The sequence below is a fragment of the Canis lupus genome, chromosome 14, assembly GCF_011100685.1.
Source record: "Canis lupus familiaris isolate Mischka breed German Shepherd chromosome 14, alternate assembly UU_Cfam_GSD_1.0, whole genome shotgun sequence".
In the NCBI taxonomy this organism is placed as follows: Eukaryota; Metazoa; Chordata; class Mammalia; order Carnivora; family Canidae; genus Canis; species Canis lupus.
The window spans coordinates 51,330,016-51,357,329 of NC_049235.1; the positions used below are offsets into that span (position 1 = coordinate 51,330,016).

Sequence of the window (27,314 nt, forward strand, 5' to 3'; positions counted from 1 at the left end):
GAGATGACCTGAAGCAGACTCTACTCAGAATGAAGCCTGATGCGGGGTTAGATTTCACAACCCCAAGACTAAATCAAGAGTCAGACACTTAACCGACTGAGCCACTAAGGCACCCCACATGCAGGAACTTTAAATGCATACTAGTACGTGAAATAAGATAGTCTGGAAAAGGCTACATACTGTATGGTCCCAACTATGTGGCATTCTGGAAAAGTAAGCGATTAGAGAAAACAAAAAGGCCAGTGGTTACCAGAGGTACAGGAGGAGGCAGGGAAGGGTGAATAACAGGTGGATCACAAGGGATTTGTAGGGAGATTAAACTCTTCTGTTTGATACTGTAATGGTAGATATACAATATTATGCATGTGTCAAAACTGATAGAACTAAACGCAAGGAGACGCAAGGAGTGAACCCTGAATGTTAAGTAAGAACTTGCCTTAATAATATTTCATCGATAGAGGGTTCATCAATTTTAACAAATGTACCACATTAAATATGAGACTAATAAGAGGACATATGTAGAGAGAGCAGAAATATGTGGGAACTTTACTTTCTACTCAACTTTTCCATAAGCCTAAAACTGCTCTAAAAAATATAGTTACTGATTTTAAAACACACATTTTTAAAATATCACATAATTTATAATAATGTGTGGTAGGGAGAATTCTAAGTAGCCTCCAAGATTCCTGCCTCCTGCTGTACACACCCCATAATCTCTTTCCCTTGAGTGTGGACAGCACTGTGAATATGATAAGGTTCACTCCCTGTATCAGGTTACATTATATGACAAAGGTGAAGCGATTTTACAGATGTAATTAAGGTCCCAAAGCAATGGACTTTGAGTTAATCAAAGGGAGATTGTTCGGGGCTAATCAGGTAAGCCCTTAAAAGGGACTTAAAGCCTGGGACTTAAAAGAGAAAAGCCTCAAAACTTGGGAGAGATTCTCTGGTTGGCCTTCAAGAAAAAGGATCATATGGGATCCCTGGGTGGCTCAGCAGTTTAGCACCTGCCTTTGGCTCAGGGTGTGATCCTGGGGTCCCTGGATGGAGTTCCACATCAGGCTCCCTGCATGGAGGCTGCTTCTCTCTCTGCCTGTGTCTCTGCCTCTCTCTCCGTGTCTCTCATGCATAAATAAAATCTTTAAAAAAAAAAAGAAAGAAAGAAAAGAAAAGAAAAAGAAAAGAAGAAAAGAAAAGAAAAGAAAAGAAAAGAAAAGAAAAGAAAAGAAAAGAAAAGAAAAGAAAAGAAAAAAGAGAAAGGAAAGGAAAAGGAAACGTAAAAGGCACAAGCAAAAGTAAAAATGCCCCTTGAAAAAGGAAAGGAAATGAAGAAGAAAAGAAAAAAAAGAAAAGAAAATAACAAAACATAAAAGAAGAAAGAAAGAAAAGAAAGAAAAAGCAAGAAGAAATCACATAGCAAGGATCACCTCAGAAGGATTGAAAGCAGTCTCCAGACAATAGCAAACAACAAAATGGGGACTATAATCATACCACACCAACATGGGATAGGACTTCATGAGATTGCAGCCCCACCATGACCTTGGTTTTTACCCTGTGAGATTCTGCTCACAGAGTCCAGCTACGCCCAGACCAGATTCTTCACCCGCAATAACTATGGGATAATTCATGTTCTCTTCAGCCACTAAATTTGTGGTAATTGTTACATAGTCATAGAAAACAAACACTGTTACCCTCCAGCTGACAAACTACCAAAGTCAACAAATTAGGCCAAAGAAGTCATTTGGGATTTTTGTTTATTCTGAAATAAGTACTGTCATTGTTATAAAAATGCAAATTACTTTATTTTGCATATAGCTGGCATATGACATTTTGAAAAGCCAAAATACAACAAGCCTATATGACACAACCAAGGCCTATTTTTAAAAATGCACAATCAAGAATAAAATACAAGAACAATTCTTTTGGGAAGCAACTTTATATATATATATATATTTTTTTAAGATTTTATTTATTTATTCATGAGAGACCCAGAGAGGCAGAGACATGCGCAAAGGAAGAAGCAGGCTCCCTGCAAGGAGCCTGACACAGAACTCGATCCCAGGACTCTCTGGGATCACAACCAGAGCCAAAGGCAGACGCTCAACCACTGAGCCACCCAGGTGCAACTTTTTTAAATGCTACTTAGTATTTTGTAAAATGTCGCCAAGTGATAACTTTAAAAATAAAGGGGGGGGTCAAAAGACCCCCAAAAGAAGTACAAAGAGAAATCAAAAGTGTAAAAATTTGCAAATAAGACATATTATGAATCTCGAATTTCTGAATATAGATTTTACATAATTTTCAAAAGCAGAGTCAATATTAATTCTTTTCTATGTGCCAATCTCTAAACTAAAAAAAAAGTAAAGCCCACCCTAGTGAAACAAGACATTACACACCAAAAAAGCCCTTATACTATGATGTAACACATCTTATATCACAAAATTCAAAATTCTGGTGAGACTCACCATTTTTAAAAACATGTATATTCACTGATATTGAAAAGAATATTGAAAATTTGAGATCTAAGTATTTTTATGACTTTTCTTCTCCGTGTGGATAAAGAGTATTTGATTTCTATCTTCTTTTCTTATCAAATTATAGTGGAAAAAATGGTATCAGTCTCTGAGAAACCAAATTTTCTTTTTCTTCCAGCCATATCATTTTATGATTCATCATTAAATTTACAATTGTATTAGACTATATTATTAACATTTAAATAAATACTTTAAGGGGAAGGTCATATGGTCAACCAAGGCTTATAACTGGTTAAGATAAATTACTGAAAAACATAGTTCAACTGTATTTTAAAAGTTATTCTAATGGATAAAGCAATAAACAAAATGTGGTATATCTATACAATGAATTACTCTTCAGCGTTAAAAAGGAATGAAGCAGGGCAGCCTGGGTGGCTCAGCGGTTTAGCGCTGCCTTTGGCCCAAGGTATGGTCCTAAAGACCCGATATCGAGTCCATGTCAGGCTCCCTGCATGGAGCCTGCTTCTCCCTCTGCCTGTGTCTATGCGCCTATGTCTCTCTCTCTCTCTCTCTCTCTCTCTCTCTGATGAATAAATAAATAAAATCTTTACAAAATTAAAAAAAATTTTTTTTAAAAGGAATGAAGCAAAAAAACAAAAAAGAAAAAGAAATGAAGCATCAACACATGCTATAGGGTGGGTGAGCCCTGAAAATATTATACTAAGTGAAAGAACCAGAAACAAAAGGCCACATGGTTTATTATTTATATAAAATATTCAGATAAGTAAATCCATTCTGGATATGGGAGACTCCGTTAGGAATAATAGCTTTTTGGAACTAAAAGGTGACACAGCATTGTGAATGCCAATGAATGATATGCTTTAAAATAATTTTATATTATGTGAATTTTACCTCAATTTTAAAAAGTTAATCTAGTCAGTCTAAACACTGAATTATTACATATAGGTGACAGAAATTGGGAATAGATGGTCTCTGTACAACACTCAACTGTGCAAATAAAAATCACTAGCACATGAACAGAAAATCATTAACTATCCTATTTAAGTACACATTAAAACTTTATACATGATGCTTGAAAGGTCATCTGTTCACTGCATGAACAATAATGGAAATGTTCTATCCTGTGCTAGACATAAAATGTTTGCAACATTTTTCAAAAATTATATAAAATGTTAAGTGACAATGGCAGTTCACATAATTGTACTGAACAATATGCATGCTTTCTCTTTTCTCTACCAATTAAATATTCATAAATTATTGCCAAATGCCATGTTGCAGAAAGATAAGATTTAACCCAAATTTTGGAATCTGGTTTGAATTACTAGGATTAGCAAACAAAGCAGTCAAATAAAATATTAAGTATGTCAACCAAATAATACACTTTCCTGTTGTTTTTGGAAACACTTTATTAAATTTCCAAAGAGAAAAACATTCATACAAAAGATCTTAACCACTGCTTTGAAAACACACGTTTTAACCCATAATTGAAGATTTTTCAGTATGTTTGGTTCAAGATTATTTTCTAGTAAGACAATCAAAAGATTCCAATCAGAAGAAACACTTTAAAGGTATTTTTTCAATAATTTAAATAGATTTACAAGCTAAAATCTTGTCCATAATTACGAGAGTTGCCTACTTTACTCAGTAGGCAATAAATGTATCATATGAAATACAGAATGTAGGTGACAATTCAGAGTTCATACCTAAATGACATCATAAGTTAAGCAAAATAGAATATGTACTATCTTTAATAAAATTAAATGAGTACTAATATTATATGCAAGTAGTAATGAAGAAGGCACTAGACCTGCACTGTCCAATAGAGTAGCCATTAACCACATATATCTATCTAAATTTAAAGTAATTAGAATTGCATAATAAAGACTCATTTCTTCAATTGCACAAATTATCTTTCAAGTCTTCAATAGCCACAGAAGAAGGTCTAGCAGCTACCATATTGAACAGATTTCTATCAATACAGAAAATAGTACTTTTTGACTTGTTAACCATACAATTGCCCATGAAGCTTAAGCTTCAGGGCTCCTTGCTTGAATAGACCCTTTCAGGGACCTGGGAGGAGCCTTAGCAATGTGTTCTCATGATGATGCATTTTCATACACGATGCAAAATTTTAAGATGCTTTAGTCATAAAAAAATTCTTTCTCTTGCCCCTCCAACTTACACTTCACCACCCTTGCACTTGAATGCACATTGAATGGCATGAGTGGGTAGACTGGGATTCCAGCAAAAGAAAAGGTGAGTTAGAGATATATTCAGTTTCGGTTTAGTGGGACATATGCATGTGGGTCTCAGTCATTTTCTCATGTAATAAATTACTGTCATATTGCAGGATGGCTTCTGGGAATATACCTTTTTCCTACTACTTCACCTCTCCTAGAGTCATGAAATGAAGATGCAAAATCAGATATCAGAGGTGACATGAACGTGTCTCATGGCAACTAGAATCACAGGCTATATAAGTAGAGGAGAAACAGTCTGAAATGTACACAGCTAGAAACGAATCATTGGGAAATTTTTCCAATCATGAGATACGAAACAGTATAAGCAAATAATTTCCATTTTTAATCAATACCTGGCCAAATTTCTCTTATTATGAATATAGTTGATAATATATTTAATTATAAATGCACCATATTTTTTTTCTTATTGATAGGACTCATGAAATGGAATTTCTCTGAAATTGTACAGCACAGATTTGTAACACTTCTACAAATACTGGGCGTGTCTGTAAGTGAAACTGCATGTTTCTTATACTTCAACTATCAATAAAAACAAAATTTTAGGGGCACTTGGGTAGCTCAGTGGTTGAGTGTCTGCCTTCAGCTGAGGTCAGGATCCCAGGGTCCTGGGATCAAGTTCTGCATCGGGTTCCCCAGAGGGAGCCTGCCTCTCCTTCTGCTTATGTCTCTGCCTCTCTCTCTCTGTGTCTCTCATGAATAAATAAATTAAATGTTTTAAAAAAATTATTAGCCAAGTTAGAGCAAAGATTTATCTTTGGAGTTTCTTCATAGAAAATCGTATTATAAAAGCATTGTGATAGAAGCAAACACTAAACATCCTATACTTGTAGAAAAAATAATTTAAAACTACAATCAACAGTTTTAAAATGTCATTTTCTAAATATTGTGGTGATTATGTCATTGGCCTCTTTTGCAATCTGTAATCTGTTCTTTTTTCATTCTAAAAAAATGTTGACTTTTGTACATAAACTTGTATTTGTAATTTTGTACTTCTTTCTTAAAAGGGAACCCCCCCCCCCCAACAAAGATCTGTTTCGGTCCCCAACAAAACCTTGATCTGCTCATGGTGCTAGGAAATTATGTCTTGATTAAAATATATACTTACTAATTAGCAATATCCTCATTTTTGTTTCTTCATTTTACATTTGTTACAACATTTAATAACCCAGTCACATCACTATCATTAAATCCCAGAATTTGAAGTGGTTAATTTGAAATATATGCCTTCTACTCTCACTGAAGCTTATCTGATATCTCTTCAACCTTCAGTACAAAAAAAGTTCACACCTCACTAGCACAGATACAAATGTCAGTCCTGGTAATTGAGTTACACTGGGTGCCTTTGAGCTTTGTATTATACTGCTGCTAATGGCAGTTAAGTTCTTAATACAATTACAGTTATAGTTATTCAAATGACCAAGGCTTTTTTTTTAAGTAAACAATATATTGAAACTAAATGCTGGGGAGGGCAGACAAAAAAAAAAAAAAAAAAGAAACTAAATGCTAATCTAACAATAACAATTCATTTAAGTAAGACAAAAAGTTTAGTCTTTTAATTATATTTAGAAAACGTTCTATCAACATTTTAAACCAACTTTATGTATTATGAAAATGTACTTACAATAGTATAAAAATGCCCAATAGGTAATGCCATTCATGCAAATATTCCCTAAGTTACATTTTATTTTTTATTTCATACCCTTTACACTTCATTAAGCCATACTTCAGATAACCTAATTTCTCATTATTGTATTGCAAAGATATTCTCAACCTGAAATTACATCAAATAAATTGTAAATCAAATTTCTGAAAGCCATAACCATAGGTGGAAATCAAATGAAATGCTTAATTTCACATAAATGGCTAAAGCTTTAAATGGATTGCACTTATTTAATTGCCTAGGCACACTTATTCAGAAGTGTTTTTGTTGCTGTCTCCTCCTATAGCTGTAGGATGTTATTCTAATATGTAAACAATACATTGACAGTTAAGACAAAAAGATTTCAATCAACTAAAAAAAAATTAGAGGCTATGTGAAAAAATTAACTGAAATTAGACTTGGAAAGCATGTATTCTAGTATATTCCTTTTCTCTGATTAACCCTGTTTGATAAAAAAGAAAGAACTGAAATAAGATTAGAAGTAAAGAGACAACCTGTCACCCTTACTCAAGAAAAATGGTTTTATTCAGAGACAGAAGGTGGAATGGTGGTTGCCAGGGGTTTGGGGCCGGGAAGGGCGGGGCAAGGTTTGGAATAAGCGGTTACTGAGTTACTCCTTAATAGATACATACTTCCAGTTTAGGGAGATGAATGCTGATGGTTGCCCAATGAGAATATACTCAAATGCTACAGAACTGTACACGTAGAAATAAATGGCTGAAGTGATATGTTTTATGTTATGTACATTTTATCACTAAAAATATTTAATTCTTCTAAAGTAAATATACTTACATTTTTATGTTTTTTTTTTCTTTTCTGGGATTTAGCCTGAATTGAAAAGTACTTTGTTTTAAATAATGAAAACTAAGTACTTAAGTGAATCATTAAAAGTCATAGCTAATAAAATGGAGAAAACTAATTCAGTTTCTTGCTTCAGGCTCTGAACATTTTTCTCTACTACTACACAAATTGAGAGATCACCTAAGAAATTCCAAACTTCTCTCAGAATACTTATTTCAAAACAAATAAAATTATATATTTTATATGATTTTATAATGTTTTTATATAATTTTATAATTGGTCCTATCTATTGGACAAAGGCTCAAGTGAAAATTTTTCCAAAAAAAAAAAAGATAGCAAACTATACCTATCACACACTGAGCATGAACAGTTGATACAGTGGGCAGTATCAGTAGGAAAGCAAGTCCAGTTGTCAGTTGTGGAGAGAAAGGAATTAAGTCAACAGTATGAGCATGCAATTAACTTCCAAGAATCTATCCTATCACAGATACCAACATGTCCCATCTTCTAGAAACCCCGTTCACAAATTCTAGGATGCATGATATTTTTAAAAATGAGTTCTAAAAAAAAACAAATAAAAAAAAAATAAAAATGAGTTCTAGTTTATTAGAAGTTTATGTTTATAAATCTGAGTAGCATCTGTAGAACCCATTTTACAATAAGGGATATGCTACAGTAACTCCACCTTCTAACAGAGTCACATAGGAGGTAGAAAATAAATATGTTTAATTAGCAAGAAAGGAAGGAGAGAGGTAAAGGAGGAAATTGAGGGGGGAAAAGAAAGGGAAAGTGGGCAAATGGTTCTATGCACTTTAACAATCCATCAGCTGGCACTCAGAGTCTGGCTGTGCTGTACAGAAGAGAGGCTGGAAGCCGTTGATGGACAGTCAGGGCAGGTGCCCAGACTAAGCTGTGCAATTTTGTACATTTTATTGCTGGCTTCTTTCTTTATTGAATTCAAATATATTAGTGATCTATACAAAGTACCTGAACAACATCTGGGATTCATTACAACCATACATGATGTACAACTACACCATTAAAACTTTAAATACAGTCTTAATCCAGAGCAGTTTTATATATCCCAAAGTAGGTTTCTTCTCTGTGCAATAACTAAAACTCTGCATTTTTATCAACATTTTATGATAGATCATTTTGAAGCCAAATAGTAAACAATTATATCACAAAAGCAAAACATTTGAAATAATCATTTCAAATATTTCAATTTTATAACCTTTATAAAATATGAGCTTGTTTTGGCCAGAGAATTGTGTCGCTTTTTGCTGACCACCAGGCAAAAAACCTCTGTCAAGTGACTTTCAGGTTGATACACTATGTGCCATTATAAGCAATTACAGGCTGAACAGAATGCTAGCTGTGTGTACTTCTGGCATTCCCCTCAATCCATGTCATTAGTCATTTCATGAATCATTTCAGCTTTCCTCTGTCAACTACCCTCTCAGATTTTTCAGCTATCATTCTTAAGATCAATTCACAAAGCAATTCTTCACCTTTCCGTGTTCTTTTCAGGCAAACATTTACATATTTTGATTCCCTAAAGATGTCATTTTTTTGGCAAAACTAACTGGTACAGGGTTGGGGGCAATGAACAGAAAAATGGTTGCCTGTAGGGTGTGAGGGCAGAGTTTGACTAGTAATGGACATGAGGGAACATTCTGGGCTGATGGTAATATTCTGTATCTTGATAAAGGTTTGGGTTACACAGGTCTACACATATGTCAAAACTCAGCAAATGTTTCCTTAAGACTTATACATCTTTGTTGTATTTAAATTTTACCTCAAGAGGAAAAAGAAAAAAAAAAAAAAAACTATGACTGAACTCTAGTTAATGATATGCATGCTGAAGTATTTAGGGATAAGTTCCTGAAATTTACTTTGAAATGCAAAATAAATAAGACGGATTGACACATGAATAGAGGGATGAATAGTGGATAGATATATAATCAGAAAATGCTAAAATATGAGAGGTAGGTATTCTGCTCTTCACTGTAGAATTCTTCATTTGAAAATTTCCATAATAAAATGTCTTAAGGTTTGTAATTTCTTCATAATCCTTTTTTTTTTCATAATCCTTTTCAATTTAATATTCACCCAGTAAAGAAAAAGGCATCAGTAAATGTTCCCAAAGATTTTGACCATGACCTTGGTTACCCCCTTGCTTGATAACTTTCGATATTTATAAAAGTTGATCCAAATAGCACCGGATAAAAATATTGTTAAATTGGGGTGCCTGGGTGGCTCAGCTGGTTGGACATCCACCTTGGCCTCAGGTCATAATCTCAGGGTTCTGGGATTGAACCCGCATCAGCATTGGGCTCCCTGCTCAGCGGGGAGTCTGCTTCTCCCTCTCCCTCTGCCCCTCTCCCGCTGGTGCTCACTCTGTCTCTCAAATAAAATAAAATCTTTAATTAGTTAAATTAATTAAATATATAACCTACTCATCCATTCCTTCATTCATTCTACAAATATCTGTCAATCACCTTCTATGTACTAGATGTCTGTAATGCTAAAGGAAGAAAGCCAACTTAATTGTAATACGATGTGATACGTATCAAGTGATAGAGGAATATGACTGGCAGGACATTTTCCGGACTGTAAAGAATGAGTATGATTTTTCCAGATGGAATACAGGGAGGGGGGAAATTAATTCTAGACTGGGGAAAATTGAATAAGTAAGCATATAATACAGAAACTTTATTTCACATCTAAAATTAAGTTTATGGTAGTTGCATCTTAAACTTATCAAAATATCTAAAGTCAATTTACATATATTAGATGTCTCCTCCTACTATCTTACAGACTACTTTTGGAAGATTCTGCAGTCTTTTTCAGTCACCAATATAAATCTAGGTGTATCTTTTTTACCACTGACTTCAAGCTGCATATATTTCACTTAAATATTTAAAGGTATGTTCATATTTGATTTTACTACTAATTAGGGTTGGGTTGTTGTTTGTTTTTTTATATAAAGCTTTTTAGCTGGAACTCACTTTGGGAAGTTCTGGTCTAATGTCTTGAAATTCCAGGAGTGAATGAATACTAAGAGATTAAAAAGTTTCCCAGATCAAGCAGCAAATAAAAATGCAAATTTCTAACACTGCAACTCAGCTCAATATAAAATGCACCAAGGACAAATGTCAAAGTACTGTCTAAATTGTAGACAATCTATTTAGATATTTTTAATATTTTATATCCTTTTAAGATATGTAGATGGTCCTTTAATGACTACTTTGTCTCTCTAAACATTTCCTTTCATGACTACTTTGTCTCTCTGAACAACAAAATTCTAATATCTGTGGGTTTACTACAATGGGTTTTATCCACAAAATGTGTGTAGTGCTATAGAGCTCACATGCTTAAGAAAATTAAGTGAGATTTTTTTAAATGAAAAGGAGTTAGTGCTACTGTTCAATAAATAGTAGTAACTCATATTAAAACATAGTTATCCACATTCATACTCATGCAATTGCACAGATGTGCTTTTTGATCTGGGCCACAAGCTAAAGTGAGCCAGAATTCATCTTATCTTTTCAGTTTAGTTACAAAAGTCCTAACTCTTAGTCTCATTGCATTACTGACCACTTCAATGTCATGATAGCTTTTCATTTGCTCCCTTTCAGATCCAAACTCCTTACTTCACTGCTCACCCAAGACTGGCACTCTTTACAGAGTTCACTAGCAAAGACCTTAGAATTCTTTTATCATTTATCCGTTAGTGGCTGAGAATAGAAATATCACTGGACCTTGACCTCAAATAATCCTCTAAAAAAATTCCCAGTGACTGAGTTGGGCTAGAGGTTCAGACTCAAGATGCTTTGTAATTTGTTTCAAACCATTTTCTATAGGTACCTTCAAATGATCCCTAGGCTGAATGAGATGTTTTGTTCTGAGGGGCTTTGAAAAAGTCAGTTAGGAAAGGTAATATTAGGGGAGTTCTTTAGGGCTGAAAACTGAATTTTATAAAGAATATTCAGAGACCCTATGGAAAAGATATTTCTAGGGTGAAAAAGAATTAAATAGCCTGATTTCACTTGTTAGTACCTATAATGGCTATTATTATTTAATAATAAAGTACATTATCACTTTGAGCTAGAAAAAAGTGAGGATTTGAGGTTATACTTTGAGATCCAATTAAGCAGCCTAACTCAATCTTCAACAGAGGGGGGACGTTTGTGTGCAGAGTGTCAGAACAGTCTGTAAATTTGGGAACAACCCTGCAAAATGATCTTTACTATTGATCAATTTATTAATCTCCATGTTATGTTTCCATTAAGTGAAAACTAAAATAGTCTAGAGATTTACTGTTAAATTATAAATCTAGCCCAACATGTCATAAAGATTTAAAAACAGTTAAATCTTTAATAATGCCATAAGAGCAAATAGAGGCTAACACTCAATCTTATTAGGCAAGTCCATAACATGGACATTTTCTTCTCTTAAAACAGGTTGAATTTAAGATATAGGTATGAATCTTGTTTTGCTGGAATGCTAATTATACTCATTAAAAACCTGAAAGCTATTAGTCCTGATTTTCACTTTGTCATCTTTATGATATGCTCCTGATATGAGTGGGCTGTGAGCAGCTGTGCTCATGCTGCCCTCCTCGGCTGACTCCTGCCAGCAGGTTGTATGCATTTGAAGCTTCATGTTGCTCTTATTTGCAATATTCTAACAGAGTGATTTTCTTTACTGTCCCCTAGTCCTGTATTTCAATCTTAAAGAAAATGAGAGGGCCATTAGGGTCTTATTTAGCAAATAAGTCACCCTGCTTCCCTTGTCAAATGAATGAATGAATGAATGAATGAATATAAATAAACAGATGGTTTCTTAAACTAAATGAGGACACAAGGTAGCAAAAAAATGAAAACTAAAAAGGTTAGAAGAAATGGAGATTTCAACAATAATTGCTTACAGAGTACATAAAAATTTGAATGTCTAAAAATACTTGGTGAACCCATACAATCCTAAAAAGCCTTTACAAAATGATTCCTATGATAAATAAATAAACCTGTTATTTCAAAAAGAAAAGCAAAACTTTTTAGTAAAAGGAATAAAATCTGATTCCATTTAAAACTTTTTAAAAAGTACTTTGATAGGGAAAAGGAGAGAAAATAAGTGGGAAATATTAGTGAGGGTAAGAGAACATGAGAGACTCCTAACTCTGGGAAACGAACAAAGGGTAGTGGAAAGGGAGGTGGGCGGGAGGTTGGGGTGACTGGGTGACTGGCATTGAGGGGGGCACTTGATGAGATGAGCACTGGGTGATATATGTTGGCAAATTGAACGCAAAAAAAAAAATATTTAAAAAAAAATAATAATAAAAATAAATAAATAAATGGCCAGGTGCCTAACAATTTTTTTTACCCAAGAAAATCCTATTCTGTCTTTACTGACAATATGCTTTATTTTAAAACTAGAGTAGTACAAAAAGTTCAAAGGAAGACTTCCCAAAATACAAAAAAAAAAAAAAAAAAGTCTAGGATATACTAAGCCACAGCTAGAATGACTAGCTATACACCTTCCCAAATCTGTCAGGCTTAAAAGTATATTATAAGACAACATAACTATTTATATATTTCCTACTTGTATAGTTCTCAGTTGCCATGACTTATTCTTTCATTTTCTGCAAGTATTTAAAAAGCAGTACTGATTTTAAAGGAAAGAAAAAAATAAGTAGAAAAATAAAATGCATTAAGTTTTCACAAATAGAAAGCATATGATAAAAGATGGATAGATGGGCAGGGGGCAGATAGATTATGGGTGGATACACAGGTGGGTGGGTAGATACACAGGTGTGAATCAACAGATGCTCAGAAAGGCAGGTGAATGGATAAATAAGGTGCTTTCTATCAAAGCAAAAACAAAAAACAAAACAAAACAAAAAACCCACAATCTTTCTTTTCTCTTTTCACTCTTACCTGTAGAAGTCCTTAATACAGGTGTTCTCAAGGTCAGGAGAGAGTTTATGAGTCCCCATGGAGTCCCAAGGAGGGAGATGCACATTGATAGGGGCAGACACATGAATGTGTATGTGAAAGAAAGAGTGTGAGTCAGTGCGTGTATAGACATTCACTGATGCATTTACTGGAATTAAGAGTTCTTAAAGGTCTGATGACCTAAAGGAAAGTTAAGGCCCACTATTGTAAAGTGTTTTACATGATTCACTAAATGATAGGGCAATGCTAGAAAATCTTCTCAAAGCTGGGGAGCCATGCTAATAATTGCAAGAAAACCTAAGGGTTTTCTCAAACTCAGGGTACTCAGTTAACTCTTAGCTGCCTTAAAGAGGTTGAAAATTACACTGTTTAAGACTATTTTTTAACAAAATTAAAATTAAAAGCCTAAGCAGGCACTGACTGTTCTCAAAATTTACTTTTAATAAGACTGAAGTTAGGACACAAAAGTTCTCAGTTTTATCAGCATTCAGTACTTTGTGCAAGGAAAATTCTTAGCACTGAGTTCCCACAATGTGCCTTAAGATAACATACAGATGCATAGAATAGAAATAAAGTCCATTAACAAAAGGACCCCTTCTTTTGATCTTCAGAAACAATTGCCCTACTCTTTTTTAAAAGTGTACTTTGGGGACACATGGGTGACTCAGTGGTTGAGTGTCTGCCTTTGGCTCAGGTCGTGATCCTGGGGTCCTAGGATCGAGTCCCACATCAGGCACCTGAGAGGGAGCCTGCTTCTCCCTCTGCTTGTGTCTCTGCCTTTCTCTCTGCGACTCTCATGAATAAATAAATAAAATCTTTTAAAAAATAAAAATAAAAGTGTACTTTGCCAGAGTCACCTACCATCCAAAGAAGCAAGGCCTGAGTAAAAAGAATCTGGCAAAGCAGCTTGAACAAACATTTTCCATACATATAGGGAAGCTCTGGCACTCCCAGATGGTGCCAGGCATGGTTCCTGAATTCACAGCAGCAGGATAATATCCACCCAGTACATAACAAAAGTGCTGAAAGTCAGCTAAAAAAAATAATTAATTCACAATATCTTCCCTGATTTCATATTTATTAAACATCACCCTTTCATAATTGCCTGGGTGAATTAAGTAAAGGATTTAAAGATACACAGAATTGAACTCCAACCCAGATGAAACACTGTGTTTCTTAAGATTCCAAAAGCTAAATTTTGTCCTTCAAGAGTAGCAGAACTTCAGAAAAAATGGTATCTTACCAGAGATCCCTTTTGAGATTTTCATAAACATTTATCATGGTGGCAAATAATTTCATAAGTTACTTTATTGGACATATCAGCTCACATTTAGAGAAATTCAGACCCAAGAAGCAAATTCACTGCAGGAGGGGTAACACAGCACTGTGGAAAGTATGTTAGACCAGATTCAAATCAGAAGACATAGGGTCTTAGTGTTAACATCACATGGATGAATGTGAGCTCCTGGGCAAGCATGATCATGATGTAGTTTGCTTTCAGTTACTGCTGCCACATGTATACAAAGCAAACATGGGCGGGGGGGGGGGGGGGGGGGGACATTATAGCCTTGAGCCACTCTAGTTTTTGTCTCTCTGGCTTTATCTCATAAATAACAAAGTCCTGCTTGAGATCCTGATTAGAATACTAAGTTTTTTAAAAATTGGAGAATACATAAAGATATTGGAAATTATTAACATTAGGGAAAATGTATTTGATATTTTCACAGTTTCTGCAACGTGCATCCTAAGTATGCTAAATGACTTATGCCTGAAAACTACTGCCATTTTTTCTAAAAATAACTCAACTAAAATACTATTCTTCCTCTCTTTCCTGGTATAAAAAAATATTTTAAAAAGAAAGTAAACTTATAAAGTCTTAGGGAAAGCTAAGGATATCATCAAGTATGCCTTTTTAGCCTAGTCTAATATATTACTTTTTCATTTGAGTTTATTTTTTTTTAAGATTTTATTTATTTATTAATAAGAGACACACAGAGAGAGAGAGAGGGGCAGAGACACAGGCAGAGGGAGAAGTAGGCTCCATGCAAGGAGCCCAACGCGGAACCCGATCCCGGGGTCTTCAGGATCAGGCCCTGGGCCAAAGGCAGCGCTAAAGGGAAGCCACCCCAGCTGCACTTTATCTGAGTTTTTAACAGACCTATAGCTCTCAGAGTATCTCTTGATGCTAGTCTATGGGAAAGATAAAGACAAATTTCTTATCAGCTATTCCTTAATTTACTAGATATTCTAAGCTCAAGTCAAAATCCTTACTTGAGTAAAACGAGTAAAATTAATCACTTAGAAAAGTAATGGGTAACTGTTTTTAAACTATTCATTTACAAAAATAAGCTTTAAGAGATCTAAGTAGGGTAGCCAAGTATTTTCCTGAATGTTAGGTGTATAAAGTAAGAACTTGTACACGCGTGATTATTTTTACCATTTTGTCTTACTACAGGAAATAAACAGACAATAGACACTATTAAATTTAAATATGCTATGTCCTTTTTTATCTTGAGAACAAATGGGCTCCATCTCAGTAGTGGTTATTATACATGCAGCACTTCCATGGGATACAGCCAGGATTTATAGAGCTTCTGTTAGAAAACAAAACCTAGATAAACCAGAAAAGAAATGCAATCCTTGGTCAGATAATATTCATCACTCATGCATTTTGGACTTTCTTAAGATTTTACTGGCCAATGGAACAGAAAATTGTGCACTCATGAACAAGTCATTTTGCTCAGTGGGTCTCAGTCTTCTCATACATAATATTTATTATAAATTTTATTCATCTACAAACCTTTGTCAGAAGAGCTCATGGTACCCTGACATCTACCCATAATAGGCTGACAAAAACTAATGTGCAGGATACAAAATTACAAATGTTCTTTCCAGTCTATTTATTCTTCATTTCTTTAATTTCTTAAGTATTATCTTTGTGTGGGTAAGTCCATAAAATGTAGCAGAACATATAAGAGAGTGGAAGATCCATAAAAATGTGGTAAAAATTGAAGACAAGAGAAAGAAACAATTTGCCAGAGTTGAAGATTAGCTAAAGAACCATTTGCATTTATCTTTTATATTGTTAGACCAAAGTTTTCAGAGGATTCCAGAGACAGAAATTAAGATATGAGAAGATAAATTAGATCAGTTAAATCTTAAAATTGTTTTTTGATAAATATAAGTAATTCCAAGCTTTGATTATCCAACTTACTAAGAGTTGCCTGCATCAGATTTTACCAAAACTCTATCTAAACCTCTAGTGTTAAATTTTATAGAAAAGCCATAGAATTATAGTTTCTCTTCCGATTTCTCTTTGCTTGTTTTTTCCCAGTTAAAACTTTCCTATAATGCCTAATCATAATTTGAATTACCATAAAACCAAAACCTCTCTAAATTCCTTTTTTTGTTCGTTTTTTTTGTTTGTTTGTTTGTTTGTTTGTTTGTTTGTAGAGGAGGGAGAGGAAAGGAAAGGAGAGAATCTTAAACAGATTCCGCGCCCAGCAGGGAGCCTAACACTGGGCTCCATCTCACAACCCTGAGATCATGACCAAGTGTGGTACAATCAACCAACTGAGCCACCCAGGTGCCCCTTCCCTAATTTCTTTTTTAAAATGTTTATGCTTTTTGGGCAACAAAGAAATTAGTACTTAGAAATTCACATGTGGACAATCTTCTTAATATTCCAATATTAAGGAAAAAAGCTGTAAGCCACGAAATATTTAATACAAAATTATTGATAACAGTAAAATTCCAGAATTAACTAAAAATTATTAAAATAGAATGATTATAGAAATTGTAGCATACCAACTTGATCTTCCATTTTGAAGCCATTAAAAATGATGGACATAAAACCCACATTATGATGTGGAAATGTTTTTTTTAATATACACACACACACACACACACACACACACACAAATAGGCTGAAAGGAACGGCATTATCCCCCAAAAAGGGAACAGTTTTAACCAAATGTTGTAATAACACAAAAGCAAAATCATTCCTCATGGTATTTCTTAAAGAAACTAGAAAAGTTAAATTAAATAAACATCTTTAACTATGATAGGTCTGAGTTATCTTCCAAATCTTTTCTCCTCATACTTAGTTATATATAATCACTGAATACTTAAAGAATTTTTCTCATTATGTAAAAATCCAAATAAAGTCACTCAATTTTTTAAAAACTGTTTTATTATGTGGAATCCTGCCACTGAGTTAAACTCATAGAATTTAACATTAGATCATTATACAAAACTACACTTGTTTTTTTATGAAAATCAGACAAAATAGATCTTTAAAAAAAAAAAAACTCATTGCTATAAGAGTTTGAAAAAAATCCAGAGAGCAAAGAACTGTGTCAGACTTAGTACCCTCAGTAACAAAAGTATAAAAACGACACTCTCAAAAGATATGAATACAGAATAAATTTAATGGTGTCACTTAGCAAAGATTTTACTTTCAAATTACCATTTCTTTTCATTTCAGTATTTCTTCATGACCACCTAATTTTTTTTTAAGATTCTATTTATTTATTTATTCATGACAGACACAGAGAGAGAGAGAGAGAGAGAGAGAGAGGCAGAGACACAGGCAAAGGAAGAAGCAGGCTCACTGCAGGGAACCTGACGTGGGACTCGATCCCGGGTCTCCAGGATCATACCCCGGGCTAAAGGTGGCGCCAAACCGCTGGGTCATCGGGGCTGCCCGTGACCACCTAATTTAATCTTGCCATCAAATTACTACCACAGCACACTGTTTTAATTACTTATATAGCACTTATTTTAAACTGATATATATGCCTTTTATTTATGTATTATCTATCTGGCCCTCTAGCAAGTAGGCTCCCATAGTAAAGGAGTGTTTTCTATCTCATTAATAAGCCCAAGAGTCGTCACATATAGACATGTAGGTTCTTCATACATGAATAGTATCTCACTACAGTTATGCAATGTGCAACCTATACAAATGAATATGACAAGTCTGTCTATGAATAATTACCATACATGTCATAAAATACCAATGATCTTAACAGTACCAGGTCTTCCATGGTGATGGTAATCTCACTCTCAACCTGCATGTCAGGAAAAGCTGTTCCTCTAATTTTTCAATTCCTACATTTTCTTTAGCATTATTTCACATAAGCATGTATGAATCTGTTGTTATTCTATGAAGTTTATAAAAGCAAACTATTCCTGAGGCAGAAACCAGTCCATCAGAGTTACTTATTAAAGGCCAATCAGTATGAGTTATGATCATAGCAAATTTTTTAAAGTATTTTTCAACCCAAAATTACTCAGTTGTTTAGCACTAGGTACATAACATTATTTTTAAAATAACTTTCTAATGGTTTCAAAGAATACTATTACATTACATATATACCATAATATAATTCATAGAATATTAAGCATAGAAAGAGATCCTAAACATTAAAAATTATAGAACTATTCTTTCTAATAGAGTGCCATTTCTGTTTCATTATAGGGGCTTCAGAGTTTAAATTATTACATTCAGGTATCCCATACTGTTTCCAAACATAGTTCTTTTTATAATAATGTCTGACAATCCTACAGGAAACGAAAGCTCTACTTGTAATCAAAGTTAAGGCTAAGAACTATTTCCTGGGAAATCCAATTCAAAATAAGCAATCTCTTTTTTACTTGAGATTGTCCTATTCACACAAAACTGTGTGGCTGCAAGAAATGATAATGGAATATAAAACCTTTCTCTTCTGGGTTATTGTTTACAATCCAGATGAAGCTGATAGCCAAAAGAAAGCATACAAAGGTCAATGTGAAAAGAATCATTGGATTGGTCATTCTTCTTTCTACAAGACAAATGCTGACCAGTATGACTATCAGCTACTCAATAACCTTCTCATGCCCACATCCAGACCCCACACACCCACATAAAATGGAAGTTATAACCCCTAATCCCCACTTGGCAAATATGAATTAAACAAATTTTTGTCTACTATATGGTAGGCATCAAGACAATAAGAACTAGGAAAACACTACTTGCCCCCCAGAGGAGCTTCACACTCATAGGAAGACATTATTTGACAATGAAGAATCATGGACACAATGTCAAATCAAGGTGGGGCTCAGCAGTTAGAATTGGCCCTTCTATGGCTAGACCTAGGGCAGACTAATCTCAAACCATGCTGTTCTGCATCCCAGTATATAATCCTCTTCCGGAACTGCTTCCTTTGGAAGTAAGACTCCTTATGTAGCTATTCTAGCAACTTATTCCACAGCTAATATCTTCATCTCTGCTTTTCAGAAATGGTGCTTCCCAGTGGTCTCTTCCAATTCTTGTTTTAAAACTCCAAGGTCCCCATCTGAGGCACCCTCTCTACCTCAAGAGTCCTCACACCTCCTCAAAACCACACTCCCAGACTTGACCTAGGGAGGGAACATCTGTGTCTGCATGTGATGTAAGAAAAAGACAAATACACATCTAACTATAAAATAAGGAAGACAGGAAGAAAATGCATGAGAGCTCTGCAGGTAATGTGGTCTGAGTTTTTTATCATAAAAATGCCCAAAGATATATAGATGTTTACTGCAGAGTAGGGATTCCTTTTGGGGAGCCACCAACCATGTACTAGAAATTGGTCTGAAGGTAGCTATAGTGCATTTTATCCACAGGAACTTACAGTCAAAACTATTTCAGTCTTTTGCCTTCTCAAAACAAGCTTCAATCACTGGAAGTAGCTTTAGGGACATATATTTGAGAACTTCATCATTTGCAGTTGACTGATTTTCTAGACCTTCTCAATACTGAATTTTACCCTCTTAATGACCCTCTGCTCCCAATATAAACTTTCATCAATGCCAGGATATTGAACAAAATAACTCTGAAACCAGCCTTCAGATTAAGGGTGGCAACAAAGTACATCTCTAACCTTCAGTAATGGCCTGTGCTAATGAGGAGGCACAGGTGTTCGCTGCAATATGTATGTGTAGCTACCTCAAACGATTGCCAAGTACCAACAAAAAAGTCTGGCACGAATAAACTAGGACTCGATGCAGCTAATAAAGCTCAGAATACTACAAGGCTGAATATAAATACTAACAGAATTTTCTAAAATTGTATGCCAGTAGATCCTTTGTACATCATAGGAGGATAAGTGTTTTAACATTCAATTCCCCCATATAGTTAACTGCTGTGCCCAAGCAAGTCCTGGGAATTGAAAAGTTAAATGGAGCTGGCTTGGACCTACTTATAATTACCATTTAAGTACAAAAGAACAAAAGTCTCTATGTTGACAGAAACAGTATCAAAGTGGAACAGAGGCCTCACACTATCATCTAAAATGTCTCAATTTCACATTTGCTTTGGAAATACAGAGGATTTTTCACTTCACTTTCTCCTTTACAGAACCTCCAACAAAAAATCAGTTAGTAAAAATATATACACATAATAGCATTGATTTTTTTTAAGAAGGAGGCTTAAAGATTACTTCCTTCAATCCTCTTCATTTTAAAGATGAGAAAATAAAAGTGAGAAAGGATGATTCACTCAAGACCACACAATCAATTAGACAAGAATCCCTCTATTATTTATACTTATGCCCCATAAAATAACCCATTTTTCAAATAAAATAGAATAAATTATTTTACAAATCTACCAAAGTAACATACTACCTTCAATACATTCAGAGTGTTAGACCTGTCGGCAGAGGAGGACACTTGAGTAGGCTGGTCAAGGAAGCAGAGGACACAATCATGGTCTCTGATTTAAAAACAGTCCCAAGAAACACGGTAAACTTGAAGTGACTTGGTACAGCAAGGTACAGTGCTCCAATATTTATCAATCATCCTCTGTACACTTCTGAGTATGATGACATATTCGTGTACTGTTTTACATTCCTTCTCAGTCCAGGCTGCTACAGATCAAACTCTCCTCAAAATCTCTAAGAGGGACTTCAGAATCCTTTTTTTTCAAATGTTCTGATTTAACATTGAAAAGGCTGAAATTATTAAAAAATCTCAAAAAACTCAAAATCTCAAAATATTTAATTCAAATACATGCAGCTGCTACTCATTTCCTTTTTTACTTTTAAATGTAGGAGTTATTGTAAATATTCTAACACTTAATGCATTGTCACTTCTTTCTATACAGCCACAACAGAAAGAAGTGGTGAATTAAAAAGGGAATAGTTTGATTTTCCATCCCTTTTATAAAGGGAGGAAATTTTTAAATGACATTATATGTGCAAAAATTGGACCTTAAAAAAATATTGGGTGTGCATCTTGACAGCATCAAATTTCAAAAGGTAAAAAAAATGTTTAGGCTTCTAAATGACTTCTCTAAAAATAACACACAACATTAAATATACAGCCTTAATTTTGTTAAACACAGCATTTTTATAAAAAACTCAAGTTTCTTTATCACTTGGGAGAAATAAGGTTGTTACTATTTTCTATATTCCCCCATTATCAAACTCAAATTTGTTTGTTTTTCCTCCATTAATTATAATACCCTTTGTCATAATTTAAAATAATCTTATTCATTTATCTGTTGTATACCCCATATTTATATTCTGGCTCAGCTAATGCACAGGCAAATATGTACATGTACACATACCCACATATGCAGTCATATGATACATATATACATATGCACAGCAGGAAGACAGTATAGTGGTTGAGGTTCTAAAGCAATACTACTTGGTTCAAATTCTGGCTTCACCACTCAGAAGCTTAGGCAAGTTACTTAACCTCTCTGCACCATAGTTTCCTCACCTGTAAAGTGAGAATAATAATAGTAACCTGCTTCTTAGGATCTAAATATGACTAAATAAAGATAGATCATTTGTAAAGTGATTAAAATAGTCTATGGCACTTTTCTAGTATCATTGAATAGTGTTGAATTTTAGAAAATTATTTTTAACTTCCTTTTTCTTTCTTCTCCATCTCTCTCTCTTTCCTTCATCATCATTTCCACGGCAACATCTTTGTCAAGTGCTTAAAATCAAACCCAGCACCACAGATGATATCTATACACTTCTGACCCTCAGAAAATAAGTCACACTTAACCCTGATGATAATGTACATTTATTTCTAACACAAGCAAGAGAGTACGAGTAATAATCAAGGACAGAAACTACATAGTACAATCTACTTGGTCTTCTACCTGCAGTATGTCTACTCCTATAATGACGTGAAGACCTTTCTAAAAGGTGGTTAGACACACAATATTTTCAAGGGAATCAATTCCCAGAACCTCAAATTCCATATAAACTCTTTGCTAAAACCAATCTATGTGATAAAGCTCCTCTCACATAGGACCTCCTTTTCCATTTCCCTTCTCCCAACTACCCTCTTCTCTCCTGCTTTATAGGAAAACAATTGTGCTCTCACAGATCCCTAAGCATACTACAGTGTATCGTTCTGAGATGGAAAAGCCTGCATCAAAAATAAAAGTACAACTCCTCGTGTATTTTGCCACTGTTGGCACTCCCTGCTGAAGATAGGAGTATCTCCCCAAGTGAGCAAACCATACCCTCTCTCTCCTTCCTAACAAATTCACCCACCTCCTTCTTAGAAGAAGGATGGGGAAAAAAAGAAAAAAAGAATAGATACATGCAATACATACATTAGTATAAGCTGCTTTAGCCTTCAAAGGAGCAAATACATACAAGGTCATGGTGAATGACAAAGAAGCACAAAGCTGAAGACTGAGAGTAATGAAACTTGAAACTATGAATAGAGAATGGGAATTCAAGCACGTTCTCCAAGACATTCTGAGCATTTTCAGATGTTTCAGAGCTCAAATTAGAGGATCCTTTTTGTGCATTGCTGAAAGGGTAAAGGTTGGAAAATAGGATTAACTGAAGAAAAAGGAGGAGCAAGAACAAGCAAAGTAGGAAAGAAAAGAAAAAGCAAGGCAAACTGATTTAGAATTAAAGGAAGAAATCCTATGAAATAGACCAATCACATAAAGGCCACAAATAATTAATAGTGCATAATCAGTGACTGAAATGCTATATTATCAAAACAAAATGCCTAAATTCTACTTTGTCAATAAAGAAATCCTAAATTTTCTCTGGACATATCACTAGTAGCATAAGAAGAAAATCAATAAAGACTTGCTTAAAAGGAAGGCTTAAGCAGAAGATAAGAGAAAATATATAGGTCACAGAGAATATAAAACTAATGGTGTCTCTACATACAGACTTAAAACAATTCTGGGCACTAATGGGCAGTGGGGCTGAGGGAGAGAGATACCTTTAGGAGATACTCAGTGATACGTGGAATAGTTTAGACTTATCTTTTCCTAGTAACATTTCTATATTAATCAAGATGCAGGTTTATAGTTTAATTCTGAGTCTTACTGTAAGGTTCTTATCAACAATAATTTCGTATAATCTTCCATGACTATATATATGCATCACATTCAGTAAGGCTGTTACAGGGTGAAACTTAGCACGTCTGAGTCCATAATGCCTCTATTTCCCTTGCTGCTGTGATCTATGGCTAGAAACTTCTGCTTAGACATGCTACAAGCAAAGATTTGCAAAAACTGCTTTTTATCAGAATTCTGCCTCAGATAAGGGAGTGCATACATACATGACTATGCTATCTTCGATATTTACAGGAATGACGTGACCAGATTCTTACACACAAAGATCAACTGACCAAGGAAAAAGAAGTTACACAACCTTCTCTGATGTCAACAGATGTTGGTCACCTTTTGACCCAGCCCCCTCCTTCCCCCACTCTTTCTAACATAAAAGGAGCTCAATCTCATGCTTGACATATGGGCCTCTTGTGTGGCAGGTAGAATGAGCTTGGACTCAGTTGAAATTAAAAGCCAGAAGCAAACAATTATTTTAACAAGCCGTGAAGATAGGCAGTTTTCTTAAAGAAACATCGTTTATACTGGTCTTTTGAAAGTAGATGAAACTTAGAATTCCCTCAATAAACCTGTTACACAAAACTGTCATAAAATTCCTATAAAGCATGTGACCCAAATACTATCAAAATCTTTCCTAAATGAGATTCATTTTCAATAGACTACTAGTTTTTAAATTCTGACAATTTCCTGCCCCTTTTTCTTTAACATTTTATTTTCTCTTGCTCAAAGAAAGGACAAATGAGCATCAGAGGCTTATCTTTTATTATTATCATTAGTGAATTTATTACCATGTTGAAAAATACCCAACAGCTGACTTCCTGTTCCTCTGCCACTAATCTCTCTCGGGCAGGCCCAACCCCCCATCCTCTGGAGTTCTAGGAAAGAAAAGGAAATCTGAGTATCAAGTTGCTACCTCTCTTGAACTCAAAGCCAACATATTATTCCATTTATGTCCTGCCATCATCTCCTCCAACGCTCCTGGATCCCCTTGAGACCAACCTTTTCTAAACTTATATTTTAATATGCCATATAATTTGACATTTATTATATATAATATTTTAAATAATCTCTTGTCACTAGAAAAAAAGTAATCTCCACATGGGCAGGCATCTATATCATTTTGTTCACTGACCTATCCCAGCTACCTAGAACAGTACCTGACACATAGTAGGTACTCAAAAACATACTAACCCAACAAATTCTTATTTTGCCTAGGGTTCTACCTGTACCAAATTCCCCATCTGAGGTGCCACAACTAAACAGTTGCTCCAATTTTAAGTACTTAATTTACATGTGATTTTTCTCACCCTAATGTCATGGTCATGGGTAAGAATTTGTTGCCACAAGAATGGAAAGTGATATCAGCACAATTCAGCTTTCATTAAAACCCTAACAAGTACTTGTGTTCTTCATTTTATGGCCACAAAAAACCAAACATGTAAGAGTTTAGCTTGTTTCTTTTCCCTCCTTGGGCAGTGTCTTCAGAGTCTCCTGCTCTGACTACCTCTCCCATAAATTTACTACCTCCATTCATTTCTACGTACCTTATCCATTATGCCTTCTCCCAACCCTTACAGTAGACCTACTCCTCTGACTTTCCCTTGACCAACACCAATGTCCCTCAAAAACTTCCATAAAAAAAAAAAAAAAAAAAAACTTCCATAAAGGCCCATTAGCAGAAGAAGAGGTAATTAAGATTAGGTCATTGGGGTGGGCCCTCATCTCAAATGACTGTTATCCTCTTAAGAGGAAAGTTGGAAGGAGTCATGTGCACAGCCAGAGGAGAGATCATGTGAAGATACAAAGAGAAGACAGTCATCTACAAGGCAGGGAGAGAAGCCTGTGAAGAAACCAACATTGCCAACACTTTGATTTCAGATGTTGTTTAAAACCAAAAAAAAGTCATTGGTAATAGATTCACATACACATTTGCGAATCTATTAAACATATATAAGTAAATGCTGTAACATGTATTAGTATAAAAATATTCACAGTAAACTGTAGCTTTACTTTAATCTGATACATGTAAAGGTAAATGCTACTATAGAAAAGAATGAAATGAATAGCTCACTTTATCGTGAATATGGAACAACTCCAGGGCTTGACTACCTGCTCTTGAGTCAGTGAGGGATAAGGAAAAGAGACTGGGGTGGGGGGTGGGGGGAAGATGGCTGCCACCAGGGTGGTTTTGAGTAGTGCAGGTATTAGGTGATTAGCTACCTCCTACCTATAATCAATGTCTCAAGCTAACTGAAATATGACTATTTCATAAACTCAATCATTCCTGTTCTTTTAATTGTAAAAAGGAAAAGCTCCCTAAAATAAGATGCATTCATAAGTAGTATATAGAAAGCATTCAATAAATACCTGCTGAATAAATTAATGAATCAATGAGTATCTCCCTACGGTTTGGGAAGTTCAGCCCAAATTAAATGCCAAAATTTTACATGTAAAAGATTAGGTCTCAAAAATGTGTATTAATATAATAACACAATAATATATAATAATAATAATGTGATAAATAGAATAATAGTTAAATAAGTATAACTGGATGCTCAATAAGAACTTCATGCATTCATACATTTCATACATTCAACACATCCTCAAACCAATGTGAGCCAGTTTTACAATAAATTGAAACACTTTTGATTTGAATCAAATAATTCTCTAGTGACAATTTGTCAGTCATACAGCTACCAGAAAATGAGAATATTTGTTTCCTAAATTAGTGGGTCAAAAACAGTAAGAAAATTAATTTTAATTTACTCTCAATTTTGAAGTAATATGTATTTTGTTATAATAATTTTGATTCTGCCCTCCAAAGACATTTAATTTTCTATTTTTCCATATTTAAGATTAATCACATAAAGTAGTGAAAAACATTTCATTCTCAGCTCACTAAAATATAAAAGGCATTAAACACAAAGACTCTTTTTCAAATATAGACAAGCTCATTGCAAATATCTGTTGTTGTTCATAACATTTCAAAAGAACATTGCTAAAAAGTGTTGCTAGAATTCTTTTTTAATTTGCACAGCCTTCTTACTAAGAATTCATTCTTGAGACAAATGTAATTATTTTAATTAACTGGGCCATTACAAGGTAGGTGATCAAAAAGTATTAGTAGATTCTTGATTTTAGGGATCCCTGGGTGGCGCAGCGGTTTGGCGCCTGCCTTTGGCCCGGGGCGTGATCCTGGAGAACTGGGATCGAATCCCACGTCGGGCTCCCGGTGCATGGAGCCTGCTTCTCCCTCTGCCTGTGTCCCTGCCTCTCTCTCTTTCTCTCTCTCTCTGTGTGACTATCATAAATAAATAAATAAATTTTTTTAAGAAAAGATTCTTGATTTTAAAAGGTTTTTAAATAATTTTTTCTCCACTCAAAAATAAAATCTGGGCTAAATTTGATCTTCCAAATCAAAGATACAAATGAGAAATTCCAAATCATTAATACCTTGAAATACAGCTAAAATATAGAGTAATGAGTGGTAAAGGAAAAGGCCATTAGAAAACAATAATCTTTCTAGCATAGTGTGAATATAATCCTCCCTAACAAGTTCAAGTTCAGTAAAAGGCCTGCTGGGAAACCTTCTAAACTCTAAGATTTGTCAGGAAACAATGTGAAAAACTGTGAAATAGTCTAAAAAAATATATATGACATTTTTGTCATAATACTATCAATATATGATATAAATACATATTTATTGAAAATGCTACATATTATATTAATATTTATTAGTGGGTATCCTGACTAGTATACCCTTCTAGGTTATCTGGT

The 27,314-nt window shown here is 34.5% G+C and overlaps 1 protein-coding gene across 6 annotated transcripts in view; it reads right to left on the minus strand.

Annotated features, from left to right (window-relative positions):
* Positions 1-27,314, minus strand: part of IMMP2L (inner mitochondrial membrane peptidase subunit 2) — an 848,583-nt gene that overhangs the window by 724,934 nt on the left and 96,335 nt on the right. The window contains exon 5 of one of the 6 annotated variants that reach the window (XM_038557370.1): positions 15,654-15,785. The exons of the other annotated variants lie outside the window; for them this stretch is intronic. Within the exon in view, the coding sequence (XP_038413298.1) occupies positions 15,758-15,785 (28 nt within the window). The 3' untranslated portion in view covers positions 15,654-15,757. Of the gene's footprint in view, positions 1-15,653; positions 15,786-27,314 lie in introns of those variants that run through there. 6 annotated transcript variants of the gene reach the window in all.